Source organism: Neopsephotus bourkii, unplaced genomic scaffold, assembly GCF_033783945.1.
Source record: "Neopsephotus bourkii isolate Nb327-2 ecotype Australia unplaced genomic scaffold, CSIRO-AGI_Nbou_v1 NB_1792, whole genome shotgun sequence".
In the NCBI taxonomy this organism is placed as follows: Eukaryota; Metazoa; Chordata; class Aves; order Psittaciformes; family Psittacidae; genus Neopsephotus; species Neopsephotus bourkii.
This window is the reverse complement of record NW_026902266.1, coordinates 9,362,210-9,384,880: the sequence shown is the minus strand read 5'-3', so window position 1 is coordinate 9,384,880 and position 22,671 is coordinate 9,362,210. Positions and strand designations below refer to the sequence as shown.

Here is a 22,671-nt window from a genome sequence, read left to right as displayed (position 1 = left end):
TCCAGAGGAGGGCCACGAGGATGATCAGGGGACTGGAGCACCTCCCCTATGAAGACAGGCTGAGAAAGTCGGGGCTGTTCACCCTGGAGAAGAGAAGGCTGAGTGGAGTCCTCATAGCAGCCTTCCAGTATCTGAAGGGGGCCTATAGGGATGCTGGGGAGGGACTCTTCATTAGGCACTGTAGTGATAGGACAAGGGGTAATGGGTTAAAACTTCAACAGGGGAAGTTTAGATTGGATATAAGGAGGAAATACTTTCCTGTTAGGGTGGTGAGGCACTGGAATGGGCTGCCCAGGGAAGTTGTGAATGCTCCACCCCTGGCAGTGTTCAAGACCAGGTTGGAGGAGGCCTTGGGTGATATGGTTTAGTGTGAGGTGTCCCTACCCATGGCAGGGGGGTTGGAACTTGATGATCTTAAGGTCCTTTCCAGACCTTACTATTCTATGATTCGATGATTCTAATTCAAAAGTGTAGTCTAACCTTAATGTTTTAGCAAATGACAAAGTTGGACTGTGCCAGAGAACTGCATGTTTTTGTTTTGGCCTTTCTGATGAGTGAATCTTTGTGAGTACTTTTAAAGCTTTGTAGACTTTTTGAAGAGCATAATATGAACAGAGGCAACTTTCATTTCTGTGTCTCTAACCAAATACAAAGCTTTTTGAGATTTAAATGACACATTTTCAAAAAGGCCTAAGCCCAGGCTTTGAAGCTATGTACATAATTTTGTAAGCGCAATCATTTGCACAACAAACTGTTATCAGCTATCTGAACTTGAAGACCAGCAAGTGACCAGAACTCAATAGTATTTTAAACCAGCTGCAGGCAATTAATTTGTCATCTTTTTCTGGTGCCAGCTTCTAGCTACTAATCTATATGAGTCTAATTACCTGAACCCAATTTCTGAAAATTTGGTCCTGAAAACATAGGGTACCGATTTGTCAAAAGAAACCAATCCAAAATCAAATTCAAGTTATCAAAGCTTCACTGGGATTAAGAGACAAACTATTCACACAGTCTTCTTGGCATACAGTTACTTCAACATTATGTTTTTTGAATTGATCTATCATCTCCTCCCCCATTTTGATCATTCTCCCCAGCATTTTTAAAGTATAAGAAATATAACATAATGTAAATAGTAAAAGGCAGAGAGTAAAGGGGGAAAAAAAGTATTCTAGAATTCCGTTTGTGCAAAGGATGCTTCTGGTTTTAATGTATTTTATACTTGCTATAAAATATAAATACATTCCCTTAGTAAGTACTCATGACTGACTTAATTCTTTTATTTTCTTTAGGAGAGAGAGTGGGGATATATCATCATTTAAAATGACTGATTTATACTCCGTTTTTGTAAACTCTGCCTTTTCTTGCATCTACAGAGCAAAGATAACAGAACAGCATACCAAAGGTAAAACCAGAGAATGTATTACAACTTTTTCCTGCCTTAATGGTTCACTGTACAGTACATGCTCAATAAATAAACCCAGCAGGATTATAAAAGGGCACTGAGAGACTTAAAAACAGATTTCCTTGCTGCTATTTTATTCTTTGGTTTTAAAAATTGCAAGTACTACTATGAAAAGTCTCTCCATAAAAGATGGCATTTGAGGAGGATGTTGTGTATATTTGTTAAAGAGTTCCAATTGACTCTGCTATGTTTGCAAATAAAAATAAAAATTCTTTCCCTTTGCCTGCCTGCTGTATAACCTCAGTTTGGATGCTCTACATCAATCTGTACATTGCTAGTAACTTGCATGAAAAAGAAATTTCAGATTATTCACTGAAATATTTACTGACTCTGCTTTTAAAAGGTGAAAGATGAAACAGAAACTTGTTATACTGAATACAAGACAAACATGGTACTGAAAATACGCAGGGGCTGATCTCATAAATAAGTGGATGCAATTTTTATACTTATTTTTCAAAGCAAAATCAAATGTTAAGAATTATTTTAATAGCCCTTATAGTGTATTAGAGATATTTAAATGTCAAGCCACTGAAACTCACAAAATCTATTTTTAAAAAAGCATAATTTTATAAACTCTAAATAATGATCATAGGTGTGACATTTTATGTTTATAACATGGCCTTTAATACCCTACCTCTTAGTTAGTTAAGACAAACACTGACTTTACAATTAGAGCGTTGTTAGAATATGACCTGCTTGATCAGTTATTAATTTCTTTGTTTTTTTCATAGTATCAATCTGTATTAAATGAGTTTTTCAATGTTGATATTTAAACTAATGCTAGAGGAAATAAATATTTATTAGCCTCCGAATTTGACTTGTAAAAGCATTGTTAACCCTGTGTGGAAGTCTTTTTCATAGACACTGAGCTTTTAGCTTGTTTTGAGTACAGCAAACAACCTATCAAGCAAAATTCAAAAGGTAGATTAAAAGGTATGTATCAATGTTTGATGGGTCTGTTTACAACATTTCTTTGCCTTTCCGTGCCTTGCTAGAATCCATTTACTCACCGAGTATTTCCTTGTAGGTTGAGGAGAAATCATAGTATCGTTAAATTCATGGTTTAAGATATAGCTAAGATTCTACTAAGTCTTATACTCAACCAGGACTAAAAATTCTTGTTAGTTTTTAGAGTATAATATAATCTTCCCTCCCTGAAGATACAAAGAGCCTACCCTCTAATATACAGATATATCACAGAATTTTAATTAATGAATTATAGGCATTGAAAGCTATCAGTTTTTCACTTTTTTGTTTTGGGGTTTGGGTTTTTATTTGGTTTTCATTTTGTTTTGTTGTGTTTTTCCCCCCCCAGCAAATAGTCTGAAACACAAGTTGCTTTATAGGCTAATGAATGCGTCAGTTTTCTTTTCATTCATTACTAAATTGCATCATAGCTGTTCCTACTTGCCAATGCCATAGTGATTACCGGGATAATATTTTTCCCTCTCTAGTTAACAGGAATGAGTATTGTGGTATATAACAGATTTTGTGTAAGTGGTGAAAAGTAACTTGTGTGCTGTATTTTTTGAAGCATAAGCCACCTCTAGGGAAGGTAACAGAGAAGCATTCTTCATCAAAAGGCTGCCTTATAGCCCAGCCAATTGCCTGATTCCATGTTCACTGGTGTTCTTACACACACAGAGACCTGCTCCTGAAGCAGATCTTGTAGACCCTGGAAAGGCCACAGAGCAGAACACCACAAAGAATTTTCCAAGATCCTTCTTTGTCCACTGAGGGGTTCTTAAAGTGTATATGATAAAAACAGCTTCCTCACCTTCCAGATATGATATCATGCTCAGTCCAATGCTGGTTGCATTGTCCCATCACTTTCTCTCATTTACCGTTATATTGTAGTGCCCCGTTTCATTTTAGTGTTTGGAAACTACAGCCAAAATTCAACAAAGAACTTTGATCTCTAATTTTCCACTGAAACTAAGAGCCAAAAGCACTGTTTTGAGCCTAAATACTTGGTTGCAACTGAGTTATAGATTCAAGCACAATCAGATACATTCAACACCATTGTAATATTCAACCATGCTAGTATGTAACTGGCCATATTTATCAATCCAGTCACTCTCAAAAGCACAATTCAAAATCCAGTGACTACAGACAATTGTAGCTTCATCCAATTCAATTTCCACATTGTTATATGCATGCTTACAGCTTAATAATGAGTGCACAGGGATGGTGTTTTGAATGCTGTCATGTAAACATAGAGAAGTTTGTAGCACAGTATTGTGAAGTGACAAAGTGTATGTAACATGAAATCAGAGGTGGCTAAAAGTTCTAAAAAGGAATTTCATATAGAAATAAGAAGCTATTTGCAGGGAAGAGTGAGTGACAGACTGTGCGGTAAAGGGAGACATTACCTTTTCATTCCTGCAGTTGTTTAGACCCATGTTATTCATAGAGGGCAATTTTCCATCAACACCATGCGGCTGCTGTTGTTGCTGCTGCTCCCTCTGGATCTGCTCTCTCATTTTTCGAGCCTCCTGAATAGCTTTCATTACTGTGTCCTGGTCCCCAAATAGGGCAGGTGAATTAAGACTGGAAAGGATATCTATAAACAGAGAGATAATAACTTTATTTAGCTAATTATCCAAATTAGAATCTGGGGTAAGCACTCAGCTGTCATACTGCTAAAGCTGCACTCAACTAACAAAAGGAGGAGGAGTGGCAATTGTTGTCTGTTTGAAGGCTGAATTTATCTAGCAATTTATAAGTCTGTGCTCTTCTTTTGCTGTTATAAGTACAACCCCTGAAGTCTTAGCATAGTCTCTTATGGAAGTATTTGAGCATATTCATGAAGTCCAAGTTCAATGTGTGTTTAAGACAACAGTATACAGAAGGTTAAGTGGGAATCCTTTCACTTATTAATAATAATTAATAAAATGAACAAAGAAGGAGAAAAAAAAATCTTGTTCTCTTCACCATGAAAGTAATTAAAATTCTATTTTAATTTTTAGAATTTCTTTGTCAATATAACCATCACTCCAGAGATCTGGCCTTCAATTTCAGAAGCACCCACAGTGACTTTTGGGGGACAGAGATTGTTATTACCCTAACGTGAGTCTAAAGCTCTAAATAAGTAGAAAAAAAATGGGTCTCTTTCCATCACTATAGAGAGAAAGAGAAACTTTTAAACATGCATCAGACTCATACAAAATATTCCTGTTGCATCTTAAAATGCATGATATAGGTAAAGATGAGTATGTCAGATACAGTTTCTGATTTGGGAACAGATGACAGCAATTAGCTGGTGACTGTTTTCTGTTGCTGTGATGAACTTCAACCTTTCATACATGGAAGTATCCTCTATACTGCACATAGATTTATGTGTATACATTCTAGCTAGGAAATTCTGAGCAATCAAAGTCTGTGCATGACCTGTGCATTTGCCTGACAAGAAAATGTCTTCTATAAAAGCTCTGAATTTATTAGATTTTTGTACTTACTAACAGTCCACTATAAAAACACATACAAACAAACAGGCTAAGACTTCGAATTCTCCTTTAAAGATAAATTTCATACTCTTATGACTTCATTGAAGTTCAGCTGAGCAAAATATAGCAAATTCAACCTCAAAGGACCCTGAATTCTTTTAAAAGAAAAAAGGTTAAAATTAATGGTTTGTCATGCTTTATCCTGGGAACCAAACAGTTGACTTAATACTGTGGTCTAGATGAGTAGAGATGCAAACTGTGATGCTTTAGATGGATCTGTGATGTTTTCTGCCTGAATGCTCCAAAATAAAAGCAACATATTAGAGAACAAGCACTGTCCTTGCTTGGTATAATTTCCAATGCTGTGAACATATTCAGCATCTAAGTTCCATTATGGAGCCTAAGTAAGTTGGGAACCATATTTGTGTGACTTTTAATGAGACCTAGACTCCCAATCATCTCAATTCATAGCAAAAATGGCGCACAAACTCCGAAGCTGATTCCTGATTTTTGGCATATCTTCTCTAGCCATTTTTCTGGAATGGTCTATGACTTCAAACTGATACACCACTTTATAATGTTAGTGCAGTGATAGCTGCAAATAAATTGACAGAATATCTATCTAGCTGAAGAAGGTATCTTTCAGAGATCATGATGTTCACAAGTGTTTTGGGAATGGAACAAATCATACTTTTGATACATTTAATGTATGTATTTAACATATCTGTTCATTATTCACAAGTGTTTCTATATATTTTACAAGTACACTTGAGCTACAGATTGTGAATAAGTGGTCTGTAGTAAGTATTTAGTCACTGTTAAAATATACTATTTGAACTTTAGGGATGATCATCTACATTTTGCAGCTCTTGATTCTGTTTCTTGACTGGTTAAGGTAGTCTTCATACATTGTTTCAGATCATTTTTTATTTCATTACTTAATAAGCATTATTTCTTAATTAAAGAATCTTGAACATAGGTCAAAAATTCCCTATTTGCAACCATATGAATTAACAAAATTTTGAGAGATAGGTGAACAAATAACAAAAACATGAACAATAATTAAACCCCCCCCAAATAATATGCTGGCCTTTCTATTTTTGTTTTATATATATATATACACATAAATAAATATATATATATTCAGCATATGGTCTTTCTAAGATTAACTTAATTCCCAGAATACAGAGAACTAGGTTTCTTTTAGATTGCTATCCCCTATATTTGGGCAAAATAGCTGAAAACCACATTTGGAGTTACCTTCTTGCTGGCATCTGATTTGCTATAAACCGTGGATTTACTGAATGTTCTCTGACCCTGATTCAACAAAGTGCTTGAAAACTTATTTATTTAAACGTATGTTACACTGTTGCACTAACCACATGAGTCATGATTAGGCTCTATGTGCATGCAAAGGTGTTTTGTTTTTTTTTTTATTTAATCCAGAGGTCAAAATTCAAAAGTTAACTTTGCATGTATACACCCAGTTGATGTCATTGGGGAAGATATTTATACAAATCTCTTTTACATGTTTTATATATGTATCTCTATTTACTTATGTGTATATATTCTTTACTGAGAGAGTGGTGAGGCACTGGCACAGGCTGCCCAAGGAAGTTGTGAATACTCCATCCATGGCAGTGTTCAAGGCCAGGTTGGACAGGGCATTGAGCAACCTGGTCTAGTGGAATGTTCCCCTGCCCATGGCAGGGGGGTTGGAACTAGATGATTCTAAGGTCCTTTCCCACACTATCCATTCTATAATTCTGTCATTCTATGGATCGTATGTGTATTTCTTATGTTTTATGTTTATTGGCTGTATTTCTTGTAGACACACATCACTGGTGCATCACTTTGTGTTCTCTTGTACAACCTTGGCATTCAAGAGTTCTTTGAAAAGTTTTCTTGGAATTCTTTTTTTCTCATTTTAAATGGAAATTTAGGCTCAGATATCTACATAATTCAGAAGTATGCTCAAGTTGAGATTTCATGTAGAACAGTTGCCAGTTTTCTCCTTTCCCCAGGACAGATTAGTTACCTAAAGAAGATCCTCTTCCCAGAGACCCACTGAGTGGGCTAGGGATGCCACTCTTGTTCATCACTGTCACTGGGCTGCTTTTACTAGCTGTGAAGAGGTTCTGTGTTGGAGATGTTGGCGATTTGACAGGTTCAGCTGTTTTCGGTCGGGCTGAAAGATTCAGTGGCTGGGCTGCTTCATCCTACAAGAGTTTAATGTAAATAATTACTAAGAAAAGACAAATGAACATATCATTTTACAAGCAGTAGTTACTTTACACCTCGAAGACAATACCACATTATCCCACAATAATAACAAAAGAAGCTAATTATCTCCCTCCTTTAAGATTCACAGAAAGGAAACCTCATTAATTTCTCTGTGTTATGCTTCTATTTACATTAACTATGTGGCTGGATCGTTCCTTTTGCCAAATTAAAATTCGAATTAGCTCACATTACAGCTTAATTTCCTAATGTGTTTTCAGAGATCTAAATTAACCTGGGGCATTTACAAAGAATTATTTAAAATTTCCAGCAGCTCAGTAATGTTTTTGCATTGGTTTTATTTGAAAAGTTTCTGGCACTATGAAAATAATTCATGTAGCTTATTTTTAAATGTATTAGAAACTAAGGAATCAGAAGTACTTCTATGAAAGAATCATTCTGAAATCCTGACAGTTCTTTCTCCCACACTTAATGCTGCTGCAAACTTATACATTCCATGTATCTTATTTTGAATGCAGGGTTTTGTTTAGTAAAATAATTTATGCTGTTCCCCCATAACAGGAGAATTTAACTGAATTCAAATTCCTTGACTTACTACAGTAGCAAATACATACTATGTGCATTTCAGAATATATTTTATTTTCTACTATTTTTTTATATTTTACAATGTTTTGCAATTCAAATGTCATGTATTTTTGACAATTTATGTAAAATCAATGGGTTTTTTTTCACATAAATGCTATTCTGCTTCTTGTTTGATACTTCTGTAATTATTTCTATATTCTGTAGTTACTTCTGCTGCATTCAACCTGTACTGTGTCTGTATGTTTATCTGCATAAAGACATGGAATACTTTTTAAGAGTATGTAAATCCAGCATCAGCACTTTCATATCTTTCTATACTTTCCACATGTAATTATGGAAGAAATTCTCCCTGGCATGTATCTCATTTCAGTACTACCACAGAGTAAGCCCATCTAAGAAATATCTTAATTTTTGAAAGACTTATTCAAGCAATTAATTTCTTTGATCAGGATAGATATTCACAATATAACCTTCTTCCCATTCTTTGAGCTTGTTCCTTTTGCTTAATATGTTAAACAAGACAGAGCATTTGGAAAATCACAAAACAGTGATTTTCTGTAATTAAAGAACCCACTAAGGCAGATCCCTCATTTAAAATATGCCCAAAGCAGAAATATACTGGATATAAGAGAACATCGTCCATATTTTACAGCACAGCACTGATCACTTCAAAGCTTAGAAATATGTCATAACACAAATAATACAGTACATTTTCTCATCCTTTCTATTCTCCTTACTGTCACACAGTGATTTAGCAAATTACATCTGATCATACACAATGCATTAAACATGAAAATGTAACAAACAGGTATTTATAATGCCATTATATCTTCACTGTTGAACTGTTTCCATAAAACTGCATGACATTTTTATTCATTCTGACCTTGCAGTGTGCATGAATGTCCACACCTGTTCAGAGTCCAAGTGAAAGCAGAAGCACAAAGGTATAAGGGACATAGTTCATTGTGCTTTTTGGCCATGTTTACATGAAAGCTTTTTCCTTGCATGGATACAAAGTGGCTTCAGTAAGTATCTGTGAGAGTTGAGAGCCCCTTTCAGACTATAAAGTTTGCCAGACTGAATACTGTGAGCGTGTACAGATATGAATCTATGCTACCATGTTCAATTTCTCAGTAATTTTCTGCCTAGTACTGATATGATCATGTGAAAAAAAACCTCTGCCAGAACCTGTCTGTACTCCATAGATCACATTCTCATTTATGCAAGGCAACTGAAAAGCTGGAAAACATTCTGGTCACTGACTTAAAAAGCCCCTATCATTACTTTTTGAAAGATTTGACTCCTGTAAAACAATTCTATTAGTTGTATAAATAATACATGTAGTTTATACAAATAGCTATTTAAAACAGAGAAAATATAGAGGTTGCATGGAAATATAGAGGAAGCAACGCGTGACCATCAAAACTGTCATTTCTTATGAAGGTAACAACTGTCAAAGGCAGCATATAGGTACTGCTTTTATAACAATAATTAATTTCTTCATTAGCCATTGGTATCTACCCACGCAAAGCACTTGTAGTTTATTTTTAATATTTTTGATGCAATATTGTGCTTAATACAATAGGATAAAAAGGGTTCTTTTTTTTCATTAACATATTTAAGTCCATTCAACTGAAATTATGTAGGGAAACCCCCAAGAATTTGCATGTGGTCAATTCTTTAATAGGACTCAGCTGGCCACAAAGCTGAAATGGTATTGGTATTGGTCTTTGTTCAAGAAGATATGTGCTTGAATTTAACCAGGGAAAATTTTACTCATATTGTAAAGGTTTGGTTTGGTGTAGATCCATTTGGCTCACTCACTTATGAAATTACTTTTTTCACATTAAAGTAGTCAGTAGTATATTCTCAATACCATAAATTGGTGGTGTTAGGTATCACTATACTATGGCAACTTTGCTGGAACAGTTGGGGTTTGCTTTTGGTGGCTTCCGTATTCACCATAACGAACTCTGCATATGTGGTAAACTTCACTGACTGCTCTCAAGCCTGGCACTGAATTACAAGAGGTAAAATATTAGACTAATACACATCTACAGTTAAGTAAAACGAACGCTTTGCTAAATAAATGTTAGGTCTGGACATAATGGAATAGTTTTTATTTATTAGTACTCTCAGCCTAGCAAAAAAGTGTCATGGAAATTTATCAGCTCAGGCAGAATTACCCACTCACCCCCACTTTACCACAATGATTGATGATAATGAAAAAACGAATGATATTTTAGTCTCATGTCAAAAAAATATATATATAAAAAACCCAAATCACCTCAAGTGAGTAAAATCTTCCCAGGCCGATTTGAGGCTAAGGATTGTGTGCCTGTAAGGTGTTAGCAGCAAGCAAAATACCACATTCTCTCTCTCCACAAAGTCACTATGTCTTTTTTACACCTATTTCAATAGTTCTGCATTTGTAGCACTATCATTCAAACTGGTAAAACATCTGAATGTTGATTTTTTTTACAGTTTGAAGTAAATTGTTTCTGAGGGTATCAAGTCACATGAAATTCAGATCAACCACAGGAGAACACAGCAGTAACAGCCAGGCAGTTCCACCCAGAGGTACTAGCTGCACCACAGATTTCAAGGGGTGTATGATGTTCATTTCAAGCTGCTGGCAAATGCCATGTTGTAGCTGCCTGGTTCCAAGCAAGTGAGAATAAGCAGGCACAAGCATTCAGCAATGGCGCAAAACCAACAAGGAGCAGCCTGGTTGTCAGCAGCTGTGTGAAATCAGCAAAAGTCAAATCAATCTGCAGTGACACAGTTTTCCCTGGACTCCTGACTTATTTTTATGTATGGCCTTTTCCAAAATTGTAGAGTTAATGAAGTCAGAGATTTGTAAAATAATTAGAAGATCTACAGTCTCTCTCTTGCCCTAACAATATGAGCTAGCACCGCATTTTAAGATACTCAGAAGTTCAGTGTGAAACAATTCATGAAATGGACGCCATTCATGCACATATATTACAAGATTACAGACTGAAATCTTGACAATATCACATTTTACTGATGAATCTGTATTCTGCCTGTGGTAGAAAGAGGGATGCCTGTTATTTTTGGAAGCAAGAAGTGAATGCTTTCCCTTTCCTTCTCTATGCTGATAATACAGTGCTAAAACTGAACATTTTATTTGAATATTGAAGAACTTTCATGTGGTTCAACTTCCAACTGTAAACCAATTAAATAGACAATTTAATTTCACTACCCTTTTCAGACACCAACTTTTCCCTTTACTGAAATATACCTTAACTTGAGTTACCGGGCTGGTCCCTCTCTTCTCATTTTTCATCCCAGTGGGTGAGAGTGCTCCTGTTGTATTTGGTGGCTGTGGAGTAGATGGCATTTTGGCTCCAGGAGAAACCTGCATGCTTGCCAGCTGAGCTGCATACAGTTGCTGGAAGACAAGAAAATATATAAAGTATTCCTGCAAAATTCCTTAAAAAAGAGGCTGTAAATGTACATAATTTTTGTTGCCCTGCTGTGTCTTCTCTTAAAGGAATTACAGATAATTTTCAGCACTTTCTTTTTTTGTGGCTTTTCCCTTCTTGTTATTAAAAAAAAAAAATTTTCCAAGAAAAATCCTACCAAACACCAATATCTTTTCAGTTTGACTTTCAGCGGATGGTCGGTTGGTTGGTTAGTTGGTTGGTTGGTTTTTTCCCCCTTCTTGCCATGGTCATGGCAATGAGCAAAAGGTTATACTATGCCTGAATATTAAAAACAAAATTGGCAAAATTATGAGGCTATCTATGAAAAGGAGGCATAAACCCCTGTCAGAAATAACAACGCTTAAGGTTTTTCTGTTCTTAGCCAGAAAATACACACCAATTCCAGAATCTCTACAATGACCTGACATGGGAATCATTTGCTACTAAAAGGCAGTGGTGCATCTTCTCTAGATAGTAATAAAAATTAAAATAGGCAACAAGGTATGTCTCCGTCTCAGTGTACAGTGATTGTTGTAAATTCTGTAAGGGCTAATAAGGAATGTAGGGCATTAAAATTTCCTGCTAATTCTGACGGAAATACAAAAATACCCTCATGAAACTTTTCAAAAGTTGAAACATAATAGAAGACTTGTATATTAAAATAAAGTTTTCCTACCAGTCTAAAGGGTTTACTGAACAAAACCAAATAGGTTTAATTTCCTTACAGTGACCAAATTTAAACCCTCACCTTGAATTAACATCAGCAATAATTCTTCTGCCATAAACAGAGAAGATCCTAGTCCCTCTTCTACACATAGAACTATATAAACTTTGCCTTATTAGTGAGAAAAAAAGCCAGGTGGGTTGTATGTAATTTCCAACATCACTATCATTCAGATGGACAAATAAAAAAAATTACAGTAATCAAAAGCAGACCTTTCAGCACATGTAATTAAATGAAAGCTTAATAAAGAATAATTTGCAAGAACCAGATGCGCTTATGTCATAATTGTTGCTTTTTTTGGAACAACTTCTCTAATATAACAAGCCTCCACAGAAATGAAAGTTACACAATGCTGTAAGCTCAGTGACTCAGTGGCTAGACAAATGTGAGCAGGAGAGGGAGTCAGAACTCTGGGTGACAAATTAAAACTCTTGTTTGTTTGTTTGTTCGTTAGTTTCCTGCCACCCCTTTTCAATACCACACAGAGGCTACAAAAGGATCACAGACTACTATTTTGAAATCAATGGTGTTTAAATATTTTGGCTAAGGTACTGTATTTTCCTGTGCTAGAAAATTAGAAAAGATTTAAAATACAAATATTTATTTCAAGTGATATCCTGGAGAATGAAAATGAAGCAATAGTAAGTACACAATAATAAGTGTTTGGTTTGGGGTTTTTTTCCCCTCCTACTGGGATCGTAACCCTTTTAGCATATTCTTCATGTAAATCTATGCTTGCTTAATAGAATGCCCGGCTTATATGAGAGCAAGAAGCACATTTCACAAACTTCTGAAAGCCTGCACATTCTGAGCTCAGAAATAACCAGGCAGTGTACTACAAAAAAGAAGATACAATAAACTTGAATACAATTTAAAGACAAAACCCAAAGATTATAATGGCTTTCTTATTGTTCTGTACTTTGTCTATTAAAAACACTTATTCTTGGGTTTTATAACTTTTTTAAATTATTTTTATTTAGTAACCTGTTTAGCATCTACTTGAACTATCTGGGGGAGATTACTTAGATTTTACTAAAAGTAGACTAAAACTTTAGCACTCAATATAGTGTGCACTGTATTTTCAAGAGCAGAAAAGGAATTCTGTGTGAAAACAAACACAGGTTTATCAAGTAAAGTTCAAAAGGATTTTCTTCTCTGGTAAGCCATCAGGGTGAAAAAAAAAGTGGGGTATGAAATATTCTGTCAAAATATTCAGTCCTTCTTAGAGAAAAGTAAATCATAGAATCACAGAATGTTTAGGGTTGGAAAGGACCTTAAGACCATCTAGTTCTAAGCCCCCTGCCACAGTCAATGAAGCAAAGTGTGGTGGGCTGACCCAGGCTGGGTGCCAGCTACCCAGCAAGCTGCCTCAACAGGACGGGGAACAAAATCAGATGAAAAAGCTCATGGTTTGAGGTAAAGACAGGAAGATCGCTTACCAGTTACAATTACAGGCAAAACAAACCTGGCTTGGGGAAAATTAGTTTAATTTATTGCCAATTACAATGGAGCTGGATGGCAAAAACTAAAACTCCCAATGCCCACCATTTTGCCCAGCTCAACTACACTCCATTGCTGACTTCTCCACCTCCTCCCACTCTGCCTGGCTGCCAGCAGGGCTGTTCTTCCCACTCTTCTTTGCTCCTCACAAGGTGCCTGTAGTGGGGCTGCTGAGGAACCAGCTAGAACTGGGATGGGTCTGGCACAGGGCACCCCTCAGCTGCCTCTCCTCACAGTGGCTGCCCCTCAACTCCTTGGCTGTCAGCACTGACACTCAGCATGCATACACAAGGTGTGTTTATCATCTCTAAAAGCTGCGGTCCACTGTGCAGATGTATCTTGGCCAGGCATCTCAAGATCAACAAAAAGAGAGCGTCACAGATGCTGGCCAGAGCAGGGCTCACAAGTGAACTGATACCTGAGTCCCAGCAGGACTGGCAACTGAAATGCCCACAACACTTTAAGGGTCACAGGGACGGCAACAAGAAAAGCAGGCTGTTATAGTGACTACCTAGGAAAATGATTCTGGAAATGCAAACATTAAAAGCCAAATAAAATTAGAATTATAAACCACTCCCTCCCCAGTATGTTTAATTTATGTTATAAACAACTCCTTCCCCAGGCTGTACTGTGCGTAGTGTGAGGAAGAAATAGTTCTAAAGGGAGACAGAAAAGAAAGTTTTGTCATTTCTATGTGTGTGTGTGTGTGTACGTGTGTGTGTGTGTATAATTCATCACTGAGTTACTTCAAAGTCATAGTACTGGCGTTAGCCTGGCATTTCTATAAATTTATTTTACAGCATTAAAACAAATATAAAAATAGGTAACAATAATTTACTTTCTTGTTTGCTTAAAACAAAGCTGCTTCAGAAACAGGTGCAAGTCTTGCAAGAATTTGCACCAGCACTAGAAACACTGCAATGTGGACTGTGAAGCTGCGCAACTTCTTTTAAATACCAGTTTGCATGGGGAGTTAGCCAGTCTGAGAAAATATGTACATGCCAACTTTGCAGAGGTAAAATTATTATTTTTGAAAATACCACTGCTGTGGCTCAAAATGACAATTTAGGAGCTCACATATTAGATGGTCAGCTTCCAAAGATTTTATTTGTAAGGTTAAGGAAGCAAAAAAGGCCAAACACTGAATGAATGTTGATTGCTAATAATCAAAAGCAAAAGTTTCAATGAAAATGTTTTCAACTGAAATTCTAACCTACTCGCTATTGAGTAGGGACTAAAAAAATTAACTTACCTCAAACACTAAAACATACCTTCTTTTCAATGTATGTCTAACACATAAATAGAAGAGCATTTCATAATGTTTATGCCAGCGACTGAATCAGAAGGTCTTGATTACAAATCAGATATTCAAAACCATCAAGTATCCATGATTGTTTTAAGAAGCCTTAAAGAATGTATAGCCTGGTTTTCATTTTTTTAAAAGGTCACTAAGCAAGATTCTTACAATCCAGTTCCCAGCATCTAAATATAAGTAGTCCTGATTTTGAACTGCTGAGTGCTCCTGAACAGTTAAGAATTTTGGAAACCGGCTCACTTAAGGTATGTGAACAAGGATATAGTTTTACAGTTTTCAGAGCCAGGTTTCTTCTAGTGTCATGATCTGACACTGAAGAGTGGGATTTTGAAATGCTGCAAGTCTCACTTATGGCAATGGCAACTGAAGTCTCACATTTAGGCATCTATGAACTTACAGTCTTATGGCCTTAAGCACTTATTACTGAAACTCTATTCCAGCTGTAATCAACTAAAAATCTGAGGGGAATTTCTGAAAGTTGGAGGTCACTATGAGTCAGCATGATGTTCATCTACCTAAAAAAAAATTAGAGAAGAGTGGGAAAGTGCTGTACTCACCATGTGTACAGCAGAGTGCAAGTACAAACTGATTTTTTACCTGGAAACAGCAGAATTCATACTGACCACTTGCTATAGCTTAGAGCTAACATCTGAGAAGAACTGAATAACTAAAAAAAATAAATAATCAGGGTGGTGGTGATTTTAGTTTCTACTTCAGAAATTACCTATGGCATTTAATGAATTATTTGCACTTCACTCTTTTCATAAAAAGTATTATCCATAATACAAAATTTCCCCCCAAAGCTGTGAACTAATAATAGAGCATCTTGACTAAGCCAAATGTTAAAACCTTTCTTAATGCAGTCTAAGTTTCACAATGTGTTTGTTAGGTATTTTCACGATACAGCAGGATAACTGCCATCACTGTCAGCGTTCATTCATGCCTTGCCAGAAGACAAAGGTCCTAAGCTTATACACTTCTCTCAGGTTTCACCATTTGTTTTCAAACTAATTTTTTCAACTAGGTTTCAACAACCAAAACTCTTCCATTAGCTCACGTCCCTTCCCCTTATGACTTTTCACTTGCACACAGGCCTAGAACATTCTTAGACATGTGCACTGCTGAATGAGATTGAACACAGTAAATGAGCACACAGCAAAGCTTTCTGTGCACCAGGTGTTTCCTTTTTTTTTTCCCCCAAAAGGAATACTGATGCTTAGCTCTTAGGCTGCAGCATCTGTCTAAATGAATGAATAAAGGTGAAGAATTTGGAGACCTGAATGTTAAAGAAGTAACGCATGGTGAGGAAAATAAAATGGGCCTTAACACAGTTAAGGGATGTTTGGAATGACAACAGCTTGCTAACTTTGTGACAGGCTGTTTCACTACCTAACTCAGAATTATGATAATCATAACCTTCTTGCCAGTGGCTTGTCAGTGACAGGCTTATGCAAAAAGTTTGTTTAGAGAAGATATTTCAATAAAGAGGAAGTGATCAACTGCTGTATAGGAGGGAGGCTGTTTCTTTAGATATGTGAGCCCAGGGAGGAAACAAAGGGAGAAGCTACACTTAAATATATGAGAACAAAAATGCAAGGGCTACAGACATTTCAGCTGACTGTGCTGGTGAGGGAGAATTTGGTTACAGAGGTGGGGATATAATTCAGATGCCATTATTTGCAGCAGAATTCTCAAGAAACTACCACAAAGCCATATGTGAAATATGGAAATAAGAGAGTGGTTTCAATAGTCAGCATAGCAGATAATCAGAGTGCAGGTGATGAGGGCTGGCCTAGCATGATGAATTGCTATGCATGTACTTGGAAGATGCCCCACAAAGAAATTCAGTAGGAGGTGACTTGATTCAAGGAGAAAGAAGAAATTTGTTCTAGAAACATTTACCCTTTTTCTTTGCTTTACTAAAAGATTTATGACCAAAATTGAAAGACATTCTCCGTTTTTTTTTTGTATTCATATATTATTTCTCCAAAGGTGCTAGAATTTATTTATTTTTTCTCAAAAAAATAAAAGAAAAAAAAAAGCTAATTTTTTGGGCCCTAGTTAATTCTGAATTCTTTCATTACTGAACATGTAAGTCCTATATTACATCTTCAACAAATACATTTGCTACAGTAAATGAAACTGAACAATGAAACCACTGAGAATCAAGTGAGAATCCTTATTTGTCAGCATTTTAAATGAATTGTGCAAAGCTGAAATCTTATTTATAGAGATGAAAGTTCAGCTATTTAGACAATGAGCAATTTGGTTTCTAAAGATGAAAAACTCTAAGGAGTGACTGCAAGTGCTGTTGAAATCCTGCACTACAAGAGGTAATGCAGTTATTTTTTTCCATAGTATATTTAGTATGTAGTGTTGCAAAGCTATAATTCCAGAATTTTCCTTCCGAGTATATAACATGAAAAAATAATACTTAGAACTGTCTGATCACAAAGGGTTTTTACAGGCTCACCAAACCCAGCAAAATCTTTACTATTTCCAGAGCACATTTCTGAAAAGAAGCTACTCAAAACAAAAAATACCATCTTCCGTGGGACTGCTTATGATTTTTTATTATTGGTGTAGAAGTGCTTAAAATAAGCTTGATGTCAAACAGATTAAAGGAAACAGAATCTCTGAAAATTTTTTTCTTGTGTTCAGATGAAAAATGGGTTAGCGCTAAAACCCATGTTTTGGGTGTCATAGATAATAACAATGGAAATAAAGGTTAAGTGCTGGCCTGAGCCCGATGTCACTGGTGTAACCTTCAGCAGTTCAGGCAAGGTAACCTTTCCAAAAGGCAGTGCAGAGGCATAAATACTCTACTCAACAATTCCACACACATCTTAATCTAGGTGCAAGAACTGTTTCTAAAGTAAAACTATATGTACTTGTTTATAAATGCTTTTTTTTTTTTGTCTTAGCATGTCTTGCACCAAATACATTCTGTGACCAGCACTGCAGTTGAGACCTCGACTATGCACCAAGGTAAGAATTAGGGTTATTGGTTTATGTATATCTATTTCTTTTCGTCTTTGTTTTAAAATGGTTTTAATGAAGATCCTTAGAATGAGAGGTAGGTTAACAGAAAACAACATCCAGAAATGCAAGACAGCCTAAGTAACTCATCAGCAGCTTAACCATGTGACAAACCCAGAAGCAACCTGAAGGCAGCTACTGCCTGCAGAGTCTGCCAAGAAGCCAGATGCCATCACCAGAAAAACACCTTCCACAGCTCAGCATCTGTGTCCTAGCAGTGCTCTCCACACAAAAGAAGAGGAAAAGAAAAAGAAGAAAAGGTGCATATAACATTGTTAAAGAAAATGTACATACCCATGAAAGCAATACTTACTAGAATTTAAAAAATTATACTTGGAAAAATCAAAGTTTTGCTGATTAAAACAAGATCCCTTTAGTATAACAGTTTGACTCTAATGTTAAAAGTGTATGTTTCCTTTTGGTTTACAATATATTTGTGCAGGTGCTACCTGTTAAAACAGTGTATTTTTGTCATGGTTTAAGCCCAGCCAGTAATTCAGAGCAACGCAGCCACTCGCTCACTTCCCCTCACCTCCCCCCCTGCTCTCAGCAGGATGGGGAGGAGAGTTGAAAGAATGTAACTCCCACAGATTGAGATAGGAACAGTCCAGTAACTAAGGTATAACACAAAACCACTGCTGCTACCACTAATAATAATAGTGATAAGGAGAAAAAAAGGGGAGAGAATATAAAACTAAAAGGGGAAAGGAAAAAAACCAAATAAACACAAGTGATGCACAACACAATTGCTCATCCCCCACTGACCGATACCCAGTCTGGCCTGAGCAGCAATCTGGGCCTTCTGGGTAACTCCCCCCAGTTTATATACTGGGCATGACGTGCTGTGGTATGGAATACCTGTTTGGTTAGTTCGGGTCAGCTGTCCTGTTTCCCATTCCTCACTGCTTCTTGTGCCCTTCCTTATCAGCAGAGCATGAGAGACTGAAAAGTCCTTGGTCAGGGTAAGCATTACTTAGCAACAACTAAAATACTGGTGTGTTATCAGCATTGTTCCCAGACTAAAGTCGAAAACACAGCACTGCACCAGCTACTAATAAGGAGAAAAATAACTGTTACAGCTGAACCCAGGACAATTTTATAGATTTCTTTTGACAAACTTTGGGTGTGTCAGTAGCATTTTCTCTTTTTTTTTCTAAGAAATATGTTAACAAATCAAATTGAGTTTTACAGATCTGCTAGTGCTGTGTGCCAGATACTTCTCTCATTTTAACATATGCCACCATACAGATAATAGTATCTTACTATTTAAGAGCCAACAAGCATGCAACATCAACTTGACGCACAGGTTTACACTAAATAACTGAGAAAACTGAGAACTATTTGGCTTTATATGGGTATTTCTGAAATGGTGTTGATCAAGTATAGCTACGTGAAGTTGGGGGTAATGATTAGAAAAAAGTGTTTCATTTAGAAATATGATAAATAACAAGTAACAATTTACTGCAAGTACTTCTCTACAGAATCCATGTATCATTGTATATGTACATAATTTCCTTTTAACAGACTCATTCTTTTCTTTCCCCTGTTTATACATGTCTAATCTATCCATAGTGAACATAACACTCAGATTTTAAACACCCATATATCACCTTACTGCAGAGTCCTCTCATTGTTACAGAGCATGAATGGCCTCTACTTCTTAAATAGCATACCAAATACTTTTGCAACAGACATTAAGGTGTAATGCAAACAGGCAGCTAATGAATTATCATAACTAATATCATAATAACAAAGATTGTTGCAGTGATTATTTACGCATGGTGGTTAATGTGCTTTCAGAGTTACTGAAGCCCAATATGTGCAAACAAAGTGTATTTGTGAAAATACAAATAATACATTTTATAGTCACAGATGGAATTAGACGAATTCAGTTTTTCCTATGTGTTCAGTTGTACATCTGCTGAAAAAAGTTCTTTCTCAGCTAAAAGAATGATTTTACCAGTTATTCATATGCATTCACTTTAGGGTTTTTTGAACTATTAACATCAGTAATTTCAATGTCTGTCACTTGCTATTCTATATATTGTCAAGGGGAATTTTTATGTGGCCCTAAATTTCATTCAATTCCTGTCTCCTGCCTGTTTTGCTTCTCTCTCAAGCTGCAAAGAAACAGATACCTAATTTCACCACTGAGTGTCTGCCACTTCCAGCTCCTTTTACAGGCTGCAAATTCATTGTACTGGTTCAGAAAAAGAAAAATCACTCTCATCACTTCTACTGCCCTGATATGAATAATGGCCAACCCATACTGAAAAGAAAAGAATCTCTACACATTTTAGATACTGCAGCCTGTATTGTTGTAGTACTACAAAATAACAGCTTTATTTTATTAAAAGGGCCTAACTTTAAGTGGACCATGGAATATTTATGGCTCTCAGTAGTCCTTTGAAAGAGTTATCTTATGTTTTTATGCTGATCATGGGTCAGGGGTTCAAATCAGCACTTCTTTCTGTCACTCCTTATATATTTTACTATAATTTACAGCTCAGCAAGAGGACTCATAAAACAAAAGTGTCTATTTTACTTCAGCAACTAATTCCAGCTAATCAAAGCTTTCCAGAAAAACAACCCAGCATGAAACTCTGCATGGAAAATATGCAGAGAACAAAGCATTTTGTCAAATAACACATCTCGTGATGTAAACACATATGTCTCTTATAGGAAATTTTATCGCTTCCACATTATCGGCACACAAAAGGAGCATTCTTGTCGCAGACCTGGTGCGACTGTGGAGCCATCGTCATTGGAAACAAGAGCCTGATTAGGTTCCCACACAGATATGAATAGATTTTCTTTTTTTAGTGTAATGCTGCCTTTCTTATTTCTTAAACAGACTAGGAATTGTGGCTGTAAAAACAGTGAATTGTATTTGGACGACATTTGTTTCTTCATATTTTTTTTAGCTACCCAATGACACCAATTATCCCATATGGTTGTCCTCTTCTGGAAAGTCTGAGTTAATCCACAGCTGTGAAGATGCAGACGCACCCAGCAGGCTCTAAATCTGGTGGGTCTCTTTTCTGCTAATAAGGTCCACAGTCTGCTGGACAGATGTTAAGAGGATTTGTTAAATAAGTCAGTGACAAAGCCCCAGACTTCTGCTGGGGAAAATGATTAGCAAGACCCTATCTATTCTTCATAGATTTACATTTCTTGCCTCACCTTCTAAAGAAGCAAATTCTCATTACTTGATAGAGGAGTCCCACAGCACATCTGTCCTGCTCAAAAACTGAATGGCCTAAATGATCGCATCAGCATGTGTTCAGAAGAAATGATAGATCTTTTTGTATGTGACTTACTTTCGCATGTAGTGTAGTTCCTGCAATATTATTTTAAGTTTGGTTTTATTCATCATACTATTGGCTCATACTGGGAGAGCCTGAATAACTATTGTCAGCTTAAAATCTCTACTTACATTCTTAATGTAATGGAAAATGTAAATTGAAGATGAAATTATCATTTGACTAATTTTTCTTTAAATAATATTCATCCAGCTTATTCTTAAATAAAGATATCACAGATAATATATTCTAGCCCCAAGGCTCATGGTGATTGCTGATGTCCTGGGAGGGATAAAGAACCCCAACAAAACAAACACAAAACACTACCAAAAAAAGAAACCCAAACAAGCAAGCACATGAAAGTGGAATGAGAAGACACCTGCAGCAAGATCCATGTTTAGACATGGAGTCATAGAATCATAGAATCATAGAATAGTTAGGGTTGGAAAGGACCTTAAGATCATCTAGTTCCAACCCCCCTGCCATGGGCAGGGACACCTCGCTCTAAATCATATCACCCAAGGCCTTGCCCAACCTGGCCTTGAACACTGCCAGGGATGGAGCATTCACAACCTCCTTGGGCAACCTATTCCAGTGCCTCACCACCCTAACAGGAAAGAATTTCCTCCTTATATCCAATCTAAACTTCCCCTGTTGAAGTTTTAACCCATTACCCCTTGTCCCCTAACCCTAACCCTAACCCTAAGCCTAACCCCAGCATCCCTATAGGCCCCTTTCAGATACTGGAAGGCTGCTATGAGGTCTCCACACAGCCTTCTCTTCTCCAGGCTGAACAGCCCCAACTTTCTCAGCCTATCTTCATCTGTCTTCATCTACTGACTCACTTTTCCTGATCCCCGCCATCATGATGGCCTGACAACACAGGCATCCAATCCCAAAGTCTCTCTCAGTTACAGTCATGTAACTGAGGAGAATCACTACAGAACTAAAATATAGGCACCAGTGCAATAAAAAACAAATCTGCCTTCAGGCACACGTGCATTAAGGTGCTCTTAAAATAATTTCTGTTTCATTTGGGAACTGTATTTCTTGTTCTTTTGACCTCATCCTACTTTGATGTAATGAAGTAGAAATGGCCATCAAAACAGCTCAGTGCTTTGCAGGCAACTCTCATTTAGGCATTGTTCCTGAGATTGTGCCCCTTAGAAATAAAATGGCTTTGATTTCATTGAATTATAACAATTAGAAACAATCTCTCAGCAACTGCCTGTCCACAACTTGTTTACTGTAAAAATGTGGACAAAGCCAAGAAACAATGCTTAGAGCTCAAAGAAATCATCAATCACTGCAAGTAGCTAAAACAATGTATGTAATTTGGCACCTGGTAGTTGCCTCTAATATTTGTTTCCTCTTAGAAAGTAAAGCAGTTGGTTTATTAGTTTTACAGCACCTTGACTAGTTTCCAAGATATAACGTCACCCGCAACACCCTTTGAGGCTGATGGGAATTTTTAATGAGACAGCAGCAAGTATGTGAAAGAAAATTTCATTCTCTGCAAAAAATATGAATTAAAAATTTATCATAAAATTTTTATACAATTGGAATTCAGACAGTATATTAGATATCATACCACTACAGAATATA

The 22,671-nt window shown here is 36.5% G+C and overlaps 1 protein-coding gene and 1 long non-coding RNA gene across 19 annotated transcripts in view; one reads left to right on the top strand and one right to left on the bottom strand.

Moving 5' to 3' along the window:
- SOX6 (SRY-box transcription factor 6) overlaps positions 1 to 22,671 on the bottom strand; it is a 378,453-nt gene that overhangs the window by 56,581 nt on the left and 299,201 nt on the right. For all 18 annotated transcript variants that reach the window (XM_061380138.1, XM_061380135.1, XM_061380140.1 and 15 more), the window contains 3 exons: positions 11,003 to 11,152; positions 6,950 to 7,130; positions 3,838 to 4,028 (listed from right to left, as the gene is read on the bottom strand). In XM_061380138.1, the coding sequence (XP_061236122.1) occupies positions 3,838 to 4,028; positions 6,950 to 7,130; positions 11,003 to 11,152 (522 nt within the window). The remainder of the gene's footprint in view (positions 1 to 3,837; positions 4,029 to 6,949; positions 7,131 to 11,002; positions 11,153 to 22,671) is intronic.
- The window catches only part of LOC133226503 (uncharacterized), a 474,252-nt gene that overhangs the window by 276,867 nt on the left and 174,714 nt on the right, over positions 1 to 22,671 (top strand). The window lies entirely within an intron of this gene.